Source organism: Dipodomys spectabilis, unplaced genomic scaffold (genome assembly GCF_019054845.1).
Source record: "Dipodomys spectabilis isolate Male_0828 unplaced genomic scaffold, ASM1905484v1 ptg000006l, whole genome shotgun sequence".
Taxonomy (NCBI): domain Eukaryota; kingdom Metazoa; phylum Chordata; class Mammalia; order Rodentia; family Heteromyidae; genus Dipodomys; species Dipodomys spectabilis.
In genome coordinates, this window is record NW_024870683.1 from 6,530,762 (window position 1) to 6,543,816 (window position 13,055).

A 13,055-nucleotide genomic window follows, 5' to 3' on the forward strand; every position below is an offset into this window, starting at 1 on the left:
TCAGGCCCCATGACCTGACCACCCCCCCCCAAAAAAAAAATTAATTAAAAAAAATAAAGCATGATAAGTGAATGTATTATATGTGTTATGGAGAAGATTTTGTATATTCCACTCCACCGCATTTTTTTTTTTTTACAAAGGCTCAAGGTATTAATGATTTAATACAATGCCATATTAGAAATTAATATAAACACTCAAAACATAAAGTGGATTTTAGAATATGTATACTACCACTCAAACAAAAAGCAAAAAAATGGACATACTTGAGAATATTAATTCCAAACAAAAAAAGAAAACATTGTACCTGAAGAATATATTGTGTGAGATCAACTGCTTCTTTCTTCTCATGCACAAGTAGTGTTTCTTTGTCTTCTACAGTAATAATATTAATTTCTCCACGACGAACCTCCCTTATACCCAGAGGGCGTTTTCGAACACAAACTCTGATTTTCTCCATCTCGGTCCAAGAATTCTCTGAGGTGTTCTGTCTGATACATGTTTGTAAGAAGACTTTAATTTTTAATAAGAGAATAAGGTTTTTTAAGCAGTCAAGTATCAGAACATTGTATTCTATGCAAAGTATAATTTTTTAAATTGCATATTAAAATGTCAGCAATGAGAAAGTTATTTTATTAGCAATCCAAATCCATACATAAGCCCAGCCCTTGCCCTGAAAAATTAAACAAACAAACAGAAACAAACACGACCTTTCAATCTAAGAGTGGTTTCTAGTGATGTATGCTCTTACTATACCCAAAATTCAGTCTAGTTCTCAAAGTCTAATGCAATATGCTCCGGCCTTTACAAAACCCAAACCTGCATCTCTTGCTCTCTTTCAATCTAATTTTTCTTGAATGCTTCTCATTTTTTGACCACGAATTGAAATTCTTTTTATCCTACTGTAGCTTACTAATAAGCACCTTGAATCAGGCAGTAGGTTTCAATGTGCTTTCCCTCTAGTTCTTAATATATTCTACCCCTCCCTGTGTCCTGTTCCATTACTTCTTTTTGCCCCACTCTGGTATGTATTTATTCATGTGTTAGAATACAATCATATATTTCCTTTTCCCATCTTTTATGGCAGTTCTGGAGTTTGAACTCAGAGCCTTGTGCTTGCTAGGGCAGGCACCAAACTTGAGCCATGCCTCAGATAGGGTCTCCATTTTGCCCAAAGCCAGCCTTGGGCCATGATTCTTCTACCTGTTTCTCCCACACAGCTAGGATCAGAGGCATATGCTACCATGACTGGCTTGGGTTTTTAAATTTTTCTTTCTTATTTTCAAAGCAGGTTGATCCTTAAACCAGGATCTCTGTCATCTAATTATCTGGGATTGCAGGCATAAGCCACTGTTCTAAGACAATTTTATACCTGTAGCTAGGTGCAGTGGCTCAAGCCTGTAATACTAGCTACTTGAGAGGTGGAGATCAGGGGTTGAAGTTTGAGGCCAGCCAAAGCAAAAAGAAATTTGAGAGAGTTTACCTCAACCACAGAGTACACACTTGTCATCTACTCTAACAGGAGAAGCACGAATAGGAATGATGCAGCCCAGTCCTGCCCAACATAAAGTGAGACTCTACCTTGAAAACGAGCAATGCAAAAGGGGCTAGAGATGTGACTATTGTGGTAGAGCATGAGCCTAGTAAACATGAGGAGGCCCTGAGTTCAATATCCAGTTGTGTAAAAAAAAAAAAAATTAAAGAATTTTATGATTGATCTTGTCCCCAACTTAACTTTTTCTCCTTTTTAAAAAAATCAATGTGGGGCTAGGAAGGTGGCTCAGTGGTAGAGCGCTTGTCTTGCATGCATGAGGCCCTGGGTTCAATACCTCAATACCACATAAGCAGAAAAAGCCAGAAGTGGCGTAGTGGCTCAAGTGGTAGGGTGCTAGCCTTGAGCTGAAGAGCTGAGGGACAGCACCCAGGCCCAGCGTTCAGGCTCATGACCAACAACAGAAAAAAAAAATTAAGGAACCCAAACATGACAACTTGGGGGCTTGGGGAGGGGGTAGGTTGTCGGATAGAATTCATATGAGTAAGTAACTTTGGAGGAAATACAATATAGTTAAGCTATTTACTAGGAGCCACGGGTGCCCAGCTTAACTACCTTCTTTGTTTTTAAATAAGTAAGTCTTCTGGTGAGTTTCAATGTATCTGATAGCTTTAGGAAAATCCTATGCTTAGCTGGACGCTGGTAGTTCACACCTGTAATCCTAGTTACTCAGGAGGCTGAGATCTATAATCACATTTCAAAGCCAGCCTGGGCAGGAAAGTCTGTGAGACTCATATCTCCAATTAACGACTAGAAAACTGAAAGCCTTGAGCAAAAGAGCGCAGGTACAGTACCAGGCCTTGTGTTCAAGCCCCACAACAGACAAAGAAAGAAAAAAGAAGATCCCTTATTTATTTTTTTTGTCTATTGTAGAAGATCATGTATGACTTTCATGAATATTCTAGCAATGGCATGTAATGCTATAATAAATAACAGAAAATAATATATAAGTAGGCTATACGAATAATAGCAGATTCTGCCTAGTAGCGGCTGCTTGATGTACATGAACAATATAATCTTTTTCCCACTCGGAAAGTTCTAATTCTTCATTAATTTATCCTCATCCAGGTATTTCTGTTATTGATCCAAATAGCTGTTAAAGCTATTACCATCATTTTTAGATTATAATCATTTACTGTAAATAAGTAGCTGCTTTTCTCAGATAGTGAAAAATATGCCTGCCCCTGCCCAAAGCTACTTTTCCCTCAAACAAACAAACAGTGAACAAAGTATAAAAAATTACCTGGTACAAGAATGAGGAATTCCATAGTTATACCCTGAAACATGAGAGACTCTTTGAATAATGGGAAAATCACAGTTTCCTAGTATTGGAGAGAAGTGATGTGATGAAAAGACAGCAGTGTTGGTTTCTATCTGCACATAAGAATCAGCAGCCATGGCATTGAGAGCTCTTGTTTCTGAATGGGAATGGGAATCCTGTGGCAGCATGTGTTCTGGCACTTTCAGGTAAGCGGACTTCTGCTCATTTGCGGAGAAATCTGATAAATTGTTCACTGCACTGCTAGCAGTTCTGTCTTTGTCGTCATCAGGAGAATCAAAATGCAACTGTCTTCTAGGGCCAGGTCTCAATTCCTGAGGCTTGATACACAGGTTGTTTGTCTGAAGAGGAGGCTCTGGACTGCTGTCAGCTTTATCTTCCTCCTGCATAATCTTAATGATTTTGATAAGTTGGAAGAGACGTTTGCGGTCATTCATGTTATGGACTCCCAATTTGGAGTAGTCTTTCATTGTAACTTTGGCTAATTCATCTATTTTCTGAAGACCAAGGGCAGTAAAATGAGGATAATACTGTCCAAGTTCAGCTTCACAAAGACATTCATACAACCAGGATGCCATTTTTGTGAATAAGTTTTTATAAAATGCTGAAGAGAGAAAAAAAAAGAATTCCCTTAAAATAGAGCATGTACAATATATAATTATTCCTGTAAAGAACTAAAACATGAAAGAACATGAAGAAAAATACAGAAAAGTTTTCAATATATTTTTTCTTTGCTTATCTGCTACGATGTTTAATAAAGTATTTGTTTTATATAGCATACGAAGAACTTGTAATAGCATGTTATTTGTTCATCTACTTCTTAGTAAGAAGTGATTCCTTAATTATATAGACAGGTATATGGACATACACATAACATAAAACACTTACTTATTTCTTGGGAGTTCCTTCTAACCTTGCAATGTCTACTTAACAAATGCTATATACTATTGAAGCTTTGTTCTCAACCACTGATTGTAGAAGGACTAATTTTAGATGTTCAACTTAATGTCAAGGCATGTCGCACAACTGTTTCCCTTCATTAATGAACAAAGGTTAAGAACTGTTTCAGAATAGAAAGCAGAATAAAATAGCAGACCACAAAGGATTAGAAACTAATACTACTTGGAGGAAATCACATTGGGAGCTGCTAAACACTGGCAAAAGTTAATTAAGCAGAATTAAAAACATCAATTCAGAATGGACTAAATCAGTATTCCATTTCATTCTAAAAGGTAGTCATCCATATCTACTATACCGAATCTGAATCAATTAATTTACCTCAGAAATTAATACTATAGTCAAAGTTTTAAATGGTTGTACATTAAAGTGCTTAACAACTTAATTGAAGATATTTAACTAAATAACAACAGATGAAGTGGTAATATTATAAAATATTGGTCTATTACTAAAGTCAGAACCCTGGGGTAACTCTCTACTATCACTGTTAGTCAAATTCAAGTTCATAAGAATGTTTTTTAAAAACTTTTTAAAAACGTGGGTTTTTTTTTTTTTTTTGGTGGCGGGGGTATCAGTCGTGGGGCTTGAACTCTGGGTCTGGGTGCTGTTCCTCAGCTCTTCAGCTCAAGGCCAGGCTCTACCACTTGAGCCACAGTGGCACTTCTGGTTTTCTGGTGGTTTATCAGAGATAAGAGTTTCACAGATGGGCTGGCTTTGAACTGTGATCTTCAGACCTCATCCTTCTGAGTAGCTAGTATTACAAGCATGAGCCACCGGTACCTGGCTTAAAAATAGTTTTATTGTTCAAAGTTTTCAAAATTTAATTACCTATTGAAAAAAATTTGTTTTCATTTTTTAAGAGAAACAGAGTTGAAGGCAGGAAAATAAAGATAATCAAGGAGCTATGAGTAAGTAACTTTGGAGGAAATACAATATACTTAAGCTATTCACTAGATTTGAACACAAGGCCTGTGTTTTGCTAGGAAGGTAATCTAATATTTTAGCCACACCCCCAGACCTTTTTGCTTTGATTTTCTGAGTAGGGTTTGGTGTTTATGCCAGGACTAGCCCGAGCCATGATTCTCGTACTTTTGCCTCTTACAAAGCTGTGATGACAGGCTCATACCAGTATGTCTGAATTCTACTGATTGAAATTGGCTATCAGTTTTTGTCTGGGCTGGCCTTCAATTGAGAGCCTCCAGGTCTCTGAATCTCCAGTAAGCTAAGATTAAAGGCATGAACTGCTACACCACACCCAGCCTCCAATGCCTTTTAGATGCTGACCACTTAAAAACAAGTAATAGTCACCAGACACTGGAAGCTTATATCTATAATCCTAGCTACTAAGGGGCTGAGATCTGAGGATTACAGTTTGAAGACAGTCAGGGCTGAAACGTCCAAAAGGTTCTTATCTCCAATTAAACTCCAAAAAGCCAGAAGTGGATCTGTAACTCAAGTGGTAGACTGCCAGCCTCGAGCAAAAAAGCTAAGGGATTTCAAGCCTCAGTACAGATACACATATAAACACATGCACATAAATAATAATAATAATAAATAAAAATAAAAAATAGTAGTACTTTTGCTTCAAATGTACCCTGCTCCTTCTACCTATTAAAATGAGGTATGCCATCCTTTCAAAATAACTTAATAGCTTTCCTCAAATATAAAGTATTCTTTCATCTCTCAAAATCTTTTTTTTTGCTTATGTGGTGCTGAGGAATCGAACCCAGGGCCTCCGACATGCAAGGGCTCTACCACTGAGCCAACTTCCCAGCCCATCAAAATCTTTTTTTTTTTTGTCAGTCGTGGGGCTTAGACTCAGGTCTGGGCACTGTCCCTGTGCTCTTTTGCTCACGGCTAGCATTGTACCACTTTGAGCCAGAGCACCATTGGTTTTCTGGCGGTTCGTTGGAAATAAGTCTCACAGACTTTTTCCTGCCTGGGCTGGCTTTGAACCAGGATCCTCAGATCTCAGCCTCCTGAGTAGGTAGGATTATAGGCAGGAGCCACTAGTAACCAGCTCTCAAATTCTTTTTTTTATCTCTTGCCACCTTAGGTAGTAACTAAACAGGCCACCAATCCCTTTCCTACTGTTTCTTCTACCTAAAATACATCTTTCCCAGAATAAATACTATTTATGTTTTTCTACTATGAAAGAAATGGGCTTAGCAGAGAATAAGTGGTATTTTTCTGTGCTTCAATAACAGCCATAGCAACTGGTATTTGTTGAGCAAAATAATACATACCAGGTACTGTATCTAGGTACTGTATTTGTTAACTGCTATACAATCCTAAGGAGGTGGTAAATGTGTGGCATCTGGCAAGTACTTAACATTGTTGAATCTGATTTTTCTCATCTGCAAAATAAGAATGCAATAGAGTCCCCTGTAGTTCTTAGGGTTAGGATTCAATGAGAAAATCCTTGCAAAACTCTTTACAAAATAGTCATAAAACCAGCATAATGTTTGGTACATATCTAATGCTCTATAAATGTTGGTAGTTATTACTACTGCTATTGCTATTTCTGTATCTACATCTTTTACAACCTAGTACAGAATCTAGAAGAATAAGCCTTCAATGTTTTGGTTTGTTTTAAGCTATTTCTAAGCAGCTGCATTCCCTATTTGGCTCATCCTAACCCACAGGAACAAGCTGCAAGTGCTATGCAGTCTTCTCATTTTCCACAGGCTTACAAAGTCCTAGGTTCCACATACATTCCCTTAGGGACATATCAAACATTGTTAATTCAACTCTGACAATTAGAGTCCCAACTCAACCCTTAATCAGAAGCTACAAAACTTAACATCATTTTACAATGCTTGGATATCACACAATACCATAGATAGCTGTAATTTTTTTAACTTTCAGATAGATTAAAGCAGCCCCTAACATGCTCCTATAATAACCTGCCAGCCATACCACATTTCTAGGTTCTACAATTCGCCTATGTTGTTCTACTTTAAAATTTAATATATTTCTTTGTATAATTTTCCTTTTCACAAAAGTCTAGCCCCTCCTCTTGAAATAAATATTAGAATTACTCTAGGAACTTTAAAAACTAAAGTTACTTGAACTACATCCCAGAGCCATGGAAAAACAATAAAACAAAACAAATACCAGATTTTGGAGGAAACAGACCTAAGAACTTTGTTGTTCATAGTTTTACTTCCCTGATTTATATGAAAATTACAAATGCCTGGGCAGAGGGTATGTGTATCAACAATGAACTACATGCTTAGCAAGTGCAATGTCCTAGATTTGATCCCCAATAGTATAATTTTTTTTTTTTAAAGACCAAGACCAGAAGCACTGTTGAGGGCATAGCCTAAGCACAAGGCTCTAAGCTCAAACCCCAATATTGAGGAGGAAGAGAGAATGTTCAAGATTGAAATTTTGAAAGATGAATCAAGTAATTTCCATTTTATTTCTTGTATCTTACTTACACATTGGAGCTAAGAATTTACTACTAGCACTTTTGTCATATTATGAGTCTAAGGCTATAAATGGGGCCCTCCACATAAAGGGAGAATGATACAATAAGTACTAAGAAGCAAAATAATTGGTTAGATGGAACATACAATAGCATAATTATAATCAAAACACCAATGACTTTCTTTACAGAACTAGAAAAAAAATCCTAAAATTCATGTGGTGTCACAAAAAAAAATCCACAAGTAGCTAAAAACATCTTGATCAAAAAGAACAAAACAGACAGCATTATATTAACCTGACTTCAAAATATATTGCAAAGCTATTGAAACCAAATAGCAAATAGCAAAGAATTAGCATGAAAGACTCATACGGCTGACAGAACAGAACAGAACAGGAGAGCTTAGAAGTAAATCTATGAATTTACAGTCAAATGATTTTCCATAAAGATGCTAAGAATGTGCACTGGGAAAAGTGCAGCCTTTTCATTGAATGGTGCTCGAAAATTGGGTGTTCATATGTAGAAAAATAAAACTACACTGAAATCTTTCATCATATACAAAGCAAATCAAGGGCTGGGAAGTTGGCTCAGTGATGGAGCGCTTGCCTTGCATGCCTGAGGCCCTGGGTTCGATTCCTCAGCACCACATAAGCAAAAAGAAAAAAGCCGGAAGTGGTGCTGTGGCTCAAGAGCACTAGCCTTGAGCTGAGGGACAGCGCCAGGTCTAGAGTTCAGACCCCACGACCGGACCCAAAAAAAAAAAGCAACAAAGCAACAAAGCAAATCAAAATGAATTGAAGTCAGCACCAGTGGCTTACATCTGTAATCCTAGATATTCAGGAGATTGAGCCTAGTTGCCAGATGTCAGAAGTAGCTAGGGACATTTCTATCAACCTTTTCAGCCCCAAGTCCTTCCTCTTGCCATTTATTTGCTCTCTAGTATTCTTTTTCAGTCTGTCAATGCCTCATGAGACTTCTCCAGACATCAGCCAAGAGACTTGCCTCCTCCAGACTTCACCTAAGGACTCAAGGCCGAAGTGATAGCTGCTGCCTGCTGCCTTCTCCCAGAGGGGACCATATCTCAGGCTTTTACACCTACTCTCCACGCCCCTTGCAAGCAGGAAGTAGCCAGAGAGAATCTTCGCCCCCCCCCTTTTTTTTTTTTGGGTCCGGTCATGGGGCCTGAACTCAGCCTGGGCACTGTCCCTCAGCTCTTCAGCTCAAGGCTAGCGCTCTACCACTTGAGCCACAGCGCCACTTCCAGCTTTTTTCTTTTTGCTTGTATGATGCCGAGAAATCGAACCCAGGGCTTCAGGCATACAAGGCAAGCTCTCTACCACTGAGCCACCTTCCCAGCCCCTCTTCGCCCTTTTTCATAATTATCAAAAGGCTGGAATGTAAGGTCTGAACAGGGACACCTCCATTCCTCTTAGCTAAATTTCTACCCAGTATCTGTTACCTAGGTAACTGGCAGACTTGGAAGCAGTCACTTCCCCTCCTGCTAGCTTACAACCTGGGCCATTTCTGGTCACATGCCTCTCATCTGACCTTAGGAGGGTCCCAGATCCTGAGGTCACATCCAGATCCAATGTGACCACACCCTTCCCCCACCTGGCCATACTCTTCCTGTCCCTGGCCTAGGTAAGTCCTGGCCCAGAGGTAGGGGCTCCCCCCCCCCTTTCCTTTTCAGCCATGCTTCTTCACCATGCGTGGCTGGGGGAGCGGGGAGCGGCAGCAGTCCGGTAAATAAACTTCTTTTCCTACCTGAAAACAAAAACAAACAAACAAAAAGCACTCCAGTAGTAGATCACTTTTCCAGTACAATAAGAAAAGAATAAACTCCTAACTACAAGATCTATAAATTTTTTAACAATCACAAAACTTAAAGAGCCCAAGTTCTAAGGCATTAAAATTTTTTAGTTTAATTCATACAACATCCCAAATATTTAAATTATCATAAAGAAAATAGGCTTCTAATATATCATTACTTTTAACAACTTCATTGAGATATAATTCATGTTATAAAACACCCATCTAAAGCATACAATTCTGTAATTTTTAGTACATTCACAGAGTTGAGAAACCATCAATTACCACAATCTAATCTTAGAACATTTTCATCACTTCAGAAAAAAATCTACCATTAAATTTGAGATGCATCTTAAAGTGCAAATCTCTTCCCCTAAAACATTCAACTCTATAGTTATCAAAAACAAAATTAAGTCGAGTGCCCGTAGCTTACATCTATAATCCTAACTATAAAGGAGGCTTGAGATCTGAGGATTGTGATTCAAAGCCCAGGAACTGAGTTTCAAAGCCAGCCTGGAACTGAGTTCCAGGTACCTAAAAAAATAATAGGCTGGGAATATGGCTTAGCACGCATAAAGCCCTTGGGTTAGATTCTTCCATACCACATAAACAGAAAAAGCCCAAAGTGGTGCTTTGGCTCAAGTGGTAGAGTCATAACCAGCCTTGAACAAAGGAAGCTCAGGGACAGTGCCCAGGTCCTGAGTTCAAGCCCCAGAACTGATAAAATAATAATTTTAAAAATGCATAATATATTTTTAGATTCTTCAAGCAGAAAATAAAAATATAAGAGTATTAGATAAATTAGAAGGGAACAGTGACTACAATTTAAAGTTTTTAAATTTAAAATTAAAATGTAAAGTTTAAACCTGTTTCTGCTTCCCAAATGCCTGGCATAATGGCATAAATGACTTTTTTTTTTTTTTTTTGTGGGTCGTGGGGCTTGAACTCTGGGCCTGGGCGCTGTCCCTCAGCTCTTCAGCTCAAGGCCAGCGCTCTACCACTTGAGCTACAGCGCCACTTCCGGTTTTCTGGTGGTTTATTGGAGATAGGAGTCTCACGGTTTCTCCTGCCCAGGCTGGCTTTGAACCGCGATCCTCAGATCTCAGCCTCCTGAGTAGCTAGGATTACAGGCGTGAGCCACCAGCGCCCGGGGCATAAATGACTTTTAAGGGACTACCCCCAAAGCCACTGGGTGCACTAAACCACCAGAAACAGACACAATAAGCTGTGTAGGGTGGAATACTCCAGCAATCCCAGTACTCTGAGACTGAAACAGAAGCATGATGAGTTTGAAACCAGCCTTTGTTACAAAGTGTAACCCTGATAAATAACCCTCCCCAAACCAAACAAAAACAAAAACCCAGATACAATATAAATCTAATATTCTCGATCAATTTTCATAAAAATATTTCTGTACCCCACATTAGGCATTTGATTCCTAAAGAGCTCGAGAAATTCAGTAATATCAGAGGCAGATTAAAAGTTGAAGATTCAATACACTCTCTCTATACATGGTATTATTTAAAACTTAAGGGGTTATTCTATCTATAGACTACTGATCTCAACTGAAGACAGATGACCACAGACAACTGTTCAAAACAACAGCTGAAAGGAATTAGAATATATGGTTCTTAATGGAATTCTTAAGGTGCAGATTGGGGGATATCAGTCTGTGTTATTCACATATTTTTTTAAAGTAGTTTGAAAAGATTGCTTCTCTTTGAGACTGAAAATAATAGTTTCAAATTCATTTGTGGGTAAGTAGCTAATACTTAACTAATGCAATTACTGCAATTCCTTTCAAGAGGCTCATAATAGGTTTATTATGAAAAGCCTGGGCACAATCACCTAAAAATACACACACAAAATTGTTGAACCCAGTTATCTTAAAACAGTGCAAATATGACTACTCTCTAAATGTTCAAGTTTAATTTTGAAAGAATTCCTAGAAACAGGTGGCAACCAATGTTGGGTTTAACTTCAGTAGTTTATTTTTAAAATCTTGGTCTAATCCAAACCTCAGGAAGTTGTCACCTGCAGATGTTTGCCACTATGCAGTCATAAACTACTTTCAACAAATTACATCTTGTGTCTATCTGGAAAAATAATTATTATAAAATTTTAATAAATTACCAAGATGTTATAAATTCTTTCAGTCAGGGTTGTATCCCCTTGGAAACAAGTTGCCACCAAGAATTATTTCCAAAAGGGAAAACATTGAGAAAACAGTAAACAATTAAAAGAATGTAATTCTAACCACTGTGATCTAATAATTTTTTTGCTAGTATTGAGGTTGGAACTCAAGAGAGTTGAGCTCCTTGGCTTGCTTGCTCAGCTGATACTTTACCACCTGAGCTATGCTTCCAGCCTGCTTTTTGCTGGTTATTCTGGAGATGGAGTCTTGAAAATTATTCTGTCTGGGCTAGCTTCAAACTATAGTCCTCTGGATCTCAGCCTTCTGAGTAGCTAGGAGTGTAAGTGTGAGTCACTGGTGCTTGGCCTAAATTATTACCCAATTAATCTTACCATTTAATTATTTTATGACAGATAATAAGTATAATCTTCTTTTAACAAATGAATTGAGGCATAAACTTATTCAAAACTACCTGATTTAGAAAGTGAATCAATATCCTTATATTGACTACATAAGTCTATGTCACTAATTTTAGCTAACAAATTGCAACATAAATAGGTGAATAAGGGGCTGGGAAGGTGGCTCAGTGGTAGAGCGCATGCCTTGCATGCCTGAGGCCCTGGGTTTGATTCCTCAGCACCACATAAGCAAAAAGAAAAAAGCTGGAAGTGGTGCTGTGGCTCAAGTGGTAGAGCGCTAGCCTTGAGCTGAAGAGCTGAGGGACAGCGCCCAGGCCCTGAGTTCAAGCTCCAGGATTCACACACGCACACAGTCACCATGATTTAACATCTGAACCATCTGTCAATAACAGAACTTATTATCTCCTGAAAGAAGTCTGCTCTTCTATTTTCTCTTTTTTGGGAGTGTATAGGTGATTTAGGCAGCCACTCAAAGCTAAACTGAAAAGTATCTGAGAATCTTTATTCTCCTTTAAACCTAAATCTAATAAACGAAAAGGAATTTAATCTCTTTTGGTTTTTTTGTTTTTGTTTTTTTGTCGGTCATGGGGCTTGAACTCTGGGCTTGGGCACTGTCCTTGTGCTCTTCAGCTCAAGGGGAGTGCTCTACCGCTTGAGCCACAGCACCACTTCCGGTTTTCTAGTGGTTTACTGGAGATAAGTGTCTCACGAACTTTCCTGCCCGGGCTGGCTTTGAACTGTGATCCTCAGATCTCAGTCTCCTGAGTAGCTAGGATTACAGGCGTGAGCCACCAGCACCCAGCTTGGAATTTAATCTCTTAAACATTTGTCAAATTTCCCTTTTATCATTATTCCTAGTAACATTGCCTAAATTGATTCAACACCAATGGCTTTTTTTTTTTTTTGGGTCCAGTCATAGGGCCTGAACTCTGGGCCTGGTGCTGTCCCTCAGCTCTTCAGCTCAAGGCTAGCGCTCTACCACTTGAGCCACAGCTCCACTTCCGGCTTTTTTTCTTTTTGCTTATGTAGTGCTGAGGAATTGAACCCAGGGCCTCATGCATGCAAGGCAAGCACTCTACCACTGAGCCATCTTCCCAGCCCCCAATGGCTCTCCTTGCCTCTACTGTCTTTTCGAACTCCTAAAATGTGATTACATACCCCTCTATATTTACACCATACACTTTGAATATCTCTATCATTAGTTAGTTACATTATGAAATAATTACCTACGAATGTTTGTATCCCTCAGTAGAATGTGGTCTCCTTGTGGTCAAGGAATGTATCTTATTAATTTTATCCCCAGTATCTAGAGTAGTGCTTGGAAATAATAAACATTCAATAATTGTTTAATGAATAAATATACGTAACCCTATCTTTAAAATTCCACAAAAACATTTGATATGATTTATAATCATGAGTGGAAGAAACTTTAGTATCAGAATAATGTGATTACTTAGGAGAATTTTGGCAATGTTGCT

The 13,055-nt window shown here is 38.4% G+C and overlaps 1 protein-coding gene across 1 annotated transcript in view; it reads right to left on the minus strand.

The window, feature by feature from the left end:
• Positions 1 to 13,055, minus strand: part of Kif24 (kinesin family member 24) — a 48,735-nt gene that overhangs the window by 31,471 nt on the left and 4,209 nt on the right. Inside the window, exons 2-3 of the mRNA XM_042696473.1 lie at positions 2,793 to 3,432; positions 305 to 488 (exon numbers count right to left, since the gene is read on the minus strand). Of these exons, the coding sequence (XP_042552407.1) occupies positions 305 to 488; positions 2,793 to 3,406 (798 nt within the window). The 5' untranslated portion in view covers positions 3,407 to 3,432. The remainder of the gene's footprint in view (positions 1 to 304; positions 489 to 2,792; positions 3,433 to 13,055) is intronic.